Source organism: Buceros rhinoceros, unplaced genomic scaffold, assembly GCF_000710305.1.
Source record: "Buceros rhinoceros silvestris isolate BGI_N320 unplaced genomic scaffold, ASM71030v1 scaffold34749, whole genome shotgun sequence".
Classification (NCBI taxonomy): domain Eukaryota; kingdom Metazoa; phylum Chordata; class Aves; order Bucerotiformes; family Bucerotidae; genus Buceros; species Buceros rhinoceros.
The window spans coordinates 3970-8566 of record NW_010432688.1 but is presented as its reverse complement, the minus strand read 5'-3'; the positions used below and the strand labels follow the sequence as shown (position 1 = coordinate 8566).

Below are 4597 nucleotides of genomic sequence, written 5' to 3'. Positions count from 1 at the left end.
GGAATGATGTTGGTTCCACCATCTCATGTTGTCTCATTTCAAACGTGGGCTCTGATCTGTGACTGAGGTCTGTTGCCTTGTCTTGGGGTGACCTGTGGAGCAGCAGTGGCAGAGCAGGTGGGAAGCTCAGGAAAAGGACACTGCGTGTAGCATGACTGCAATCAAAGCGGGCTGTGAACGCTAGGGGATGAGAAACGCCAGTCGTGATCCTGAACTGTGGAAGGGGAAGGCAGCACTAGTTTTCTTGTTGGTTTTTCTTGGTTAATCGCTACTGTTAAGTCTGAGGGGAATCATGATTATTTCCTCTTTCTGTCATAGCAACCCTTGCTGAGGTGTGGATTTTTTCTTCTCTGGCCCTCTCAGACTGATCCAACCCGAGCACTGGAGCAGGAAAATGGGAGTGAAGGCCATGCCAGCTGGAGCAGGATGGGTTACTGCTGTGTATGACACACTGTAGAGGGTGCCTTAAAAAGTGATTGTCAGGCCTTAGCACTCTGCAGCGCCGGGTGAAGCAGCACAAGTCAGGGTAGTTACTGGATAACTAGCAGGAGCAGGATTTTTCTGTCTTTAGTTACTCTCTTCTTCTTTCAGACCTTGTTGAGTGCTTCGTATCTTCATAAAATCCATCAGTAGTAAGTGGGATTGTTTCTGTTTGCCTGTCCCAGGTTTACCTACGGCCACGCTGGAACAGTCTACAAGGAATTTGTGTACATTTCTGGAGGCCATGATTACCAGATTGGCCCCTATCGAAAAAACCTGCTGTGCTATGATTACCGCACGGATGTTTGGGAGGAGAAGAGGCCAATGATCACTGCCCGAGGCTGGCACAGCATGTGCACCTTACAGGACAATATCTACTCCATCGGTGGCAGCGATGACAACATAGAAACCATGGCTCGCTTTGACATCCTGAGCGTGGAGTCGTACAGCCCTCAGTGTAACCAGTGGACCAGAGTCGCTCCTCTGTTACAAGCCAACAGTGAGTCAGGGGTGGCGGTTTGGGAAGGGAAGATTTATATCCTCGGAGGCTACAGCTGGGAAGAAACAGTCTTCTCCAAAACAGTCCAGGTTTACGATAAGGAGAAAAATAAGTGGTACAAAGGAACTGACTTACCCAAAGCAATTGCTGGGGTGTCTGCATGTGTCTGTGCGTTGAAACCCAAAACAGAGGACAAAAAGAAAAAGACAAAAACAAAAAAACATCAAGATCGAGGAAGATGACTACTTCCGGATAACCACCCGTGGCTGGTGGACTCCAAAGGGACCTTGTATTTCATCATTTCTATCTTACCTTGATTCTTTTTTTTCCTCTTTTTAAATGGGGAGGGGAAGGCATCTGAAGCCTCAGAAAATGTACAGTTGAATGTGGTTTCTGGATTAAGCTCATGTTTTATGTAAAAACAACAAAAGAAACACACAAAAAAGCCCTCCTACTCTGGAAGGGGTGATATGGCAAGAGAGGCTGTGCTGCTCTCCTGGATGTTAAGGCGTAGTCTTTTCCTTCTGTGGTTCAATGCATTTCCACGTACATCTTATTATATTGATGTTTGTGAAATAAGGTTGAATCTGTGGCTGGGACAATAATGTCAAGGGGGAGGAGGCAGAGTAGGAAGTGTCTGGCTTGAACTTACAAAGCAGTTCAGAAGCAGCTGCTCTGAAAAAATGAAATGGGTCTTCGATGTTGTAAATCTTGACTTCTGTCATGTTAAATTTCATTTACAATGCAGCCGAGTTATTAGTATCAGATTTCTGGAACACATGAGTGTTCAGAGAGAGTATGGTTTTTGGTGAATGCAGGTCAGATCTGCTTGAAGAGCAAATAATGACCTTAACTGGGTGGCTAAAGAATAGGTGCGGTTGACTTGGGCTTGGACTGACAGCAGAGTGAACTCTGCAATCTGGGCAAGGTGATGTGACTTGTTGTGCCTCATCCCCTGTGTGGCACTTTTCATATCCAAACACAATAGCAACTTTTTCTTGGGCTTTAAAACATGCCCCAGAATGAGGAAAAACAAAATCTGTTGAAAAACTTGAAAGATTTGCGGATTTGGATGGAAGGTGTACAGTTTGCCCCAGACTTCAAAGCGGATGGAACTGATAGAGCTCGCTGTGAGACTGGGGTTTGCTGAATGGTGGGGAGAAATGGCAGGAGGATCCTTCAGGTGAACTTGAAGCAAGATTTCCCTCCTCAGCCCTACCAGGCTGTAGAAGCTAGGATCCACCTCAGCCTCACAGTGGTCACAGCTAGTAGCCAGTGTGAACAGGGGCCGATGCTGGACTTGTCTGCTGTCAAAAAGCTTTTTAACCCAGGATGGTTAATTGGGGTTTGGTAATCCTGAAGAACAGCAACTTGTTTTTTTAACCTGAGCTAATAGCCCACACTTCCCTCTTTATTTTTTCCAAGTTCAAAATGTCTTTTCATGTGAGCAGCCTTTTCTGATGGGCTTGGCAGGGACTGAAAGCCGCCGCTCATCAGGGAGGCAATCAAACACCTTCCCCAGCGAGGCAGCCCCGCCAAGAAGGAACCCAACACGTGCTGAGGACTGTGCCTGGGAACCAGACAGTGGGAGTGATCTGCGAATCATCTGTTAGATCCTCTGTGTCCTGCTCTCCTCTGCATACCGAGTAGAGATTTCCTACCCAAGTGTTAGTCCAGCCTCTGCAAACACAGCTGTTTGGGCTGCAGGTATGGAAATTCCCTGACTGTCTGGCCAGCTTTCAGCCGTTCACCCTGGGGCGTTTTACCAACACTCCTCTGATCTGCAAGAAGTCGATCACCAGCAATCTGATACAACCATGTCAGTCACTGTAGTAATGCCAGGCCACAGGTTGATTTCCTCCTTCCCAAAAGAAGACATTTTTAGAGAGTTTTTAAAAACAACTTTTATACTTTTTTATAACGCATTTTGCTAACTCAGTCTGGTTTGCCATATATTCTATTCTATTATTTACTCTAGAAGCCGCTGCTCTGTAGTTGTGACCCCGTCGTTGCCATCAGGAGCTCGTTGCTGGGTGGATGTTTCAGGCTTTGTGTGGTTGGTCGGGTGCGGTGCAGCTGTTAGGGCAGCACTGACATTCTCCGCATTGTCCGGCTGTCAGCTGTAATTGTGACTATTGTCTGGCCTCTTCCTGACAGCCCAGCTCGCCAGACATGCCACTAAACACGCTTTATTTTAGCTATCGGTGATCCGCGGAGAGGATTTCAAGGGCTTTGGTCTAAACTTCCGCTGGGGGACTGTGGATTATTGTTGTTGTGTCTTCCTTGGTCCTTTCTCATCTCCCTTGTGCACCACAGTCACGTCTTTCAGATCTGCAGGTTTTTTCCATCTGCTGTACATACAGTTGGTATCCTGATACCTGCCTTTTGGGTTGGTGGGTTTTTTTTCCCCAACTGTTTGCCTCAATAGTTGCAAAACACTAAGAAAACACTTTCGCACTTATTTTCATTTGAAGCTTGTGTAAATTAAAGAACTCGTAGATATATTACAAGAACATACTTGTATTGAAAGAGGTAACTCTGAATGGATTTCTGGAGTACAAAAAAGGTACAGTTTCTTCTTCAATGCTAGGGAAAGGTTTAAGAAAACCACTTGAAATTAATTTTGTGAAACTCCTTGAGGTTTTTTGGTGTTTAATAAAAAAAGCCTCAGGAGTTGGGCTTTCATTTGTATTAATGGATTTATTTTAAAGCCTTTGTACACTGCATGAGGTAATGGTTATTCTTCTTTATCCTAAAAATAAACTGAAAAACCCAAACCCAACAAACAAAAAACAACCAAACAAACATTTTTGGATATGACAAACTCATTAAGGAGTTGTTTGGGGGTTTTTATATCTGGAATCCTTGCTATGTTGACTGACACATACTTTTTGGAACATTTTCACATGTAAGTATAGAACAAATATTTCAAAGGCTTGCTTTGTTTCTGTTAATGGGTTGCTTGTTACTATATCCCCCTTTTATGGTGTTTATGTATTCCATTAATGTCTGGAAACAATAAATCCAGTTTAGAATATTGTATTCATCACCGCCTGATTTGTGTACTGGTTCAGTAGAGGTTTTCCTTTTCAGTAAGTTGGAAAGAAGTAATTCTGTAATTCTTTTTCAGCGGCATTGATAATGGTGGAAACATTTTAATAGGCAGAAGCTAAATGTAGAAATACGACTTAGTTGGCTAATCCACTTTTTCTCCAAACTAGACAGTCAGGAATTACTTCTCACATTTTTTTGCAGCTATGACAAAAGCCCCAATCCAGTTTATGTACTGGTTTCAAAGATAGTGTGTAATGGGGAGCAGATAAACTCAGTTATGATTTTGTAACATTAATCTTCACTGCACAGGCAAAGTAGAACCTCAGCACTCACCAAAGTCAGCTTTATTTTTCCTGGTCCATTTATCGTCCCTTCAAAACCAGAGGCTATGGGTGAGTGTGGGACATCTCTGGTGTTACCACAGGTCACAGGGGGATCGTACCTGTGGGTGCCACAAGCATTTTTCTGTTATTACAGGAATAAATGATTCCATCTGCACCTCCCGCAGCAGGAGGCGTTGCTAAAAGCACAGGCTGGCAGAGTGGGTGTCCTGTACCCAGCCGT

At 44.3% G+C, this 4597-nt stretch overlaps 1 protein-coding gene across 1 annotated transcript in view; it reads left to right on the top strand.

Moving 5' to 3' along the window:
- Positions 1-1396, top strand: part of KLHL36 (kelch-like family member 36) — a 13161-nt gene extending 11765 nt beyond the window's left edge. Inside the window, exon 4 of the mRNA XM_010143861.1 lies at positions 666-1396. Coding sequence (XP_010142163.1) covers positions 666-1221 — 556 coding nt within the window. The 3' untranslated portion in view covers positions 1222-1396. The remainder of the gene's footprint in view (positions 1-665) is intronic.
- The last annotated feature ends 3201 nt before the right edge of the window (positions 1397-4597 follow it).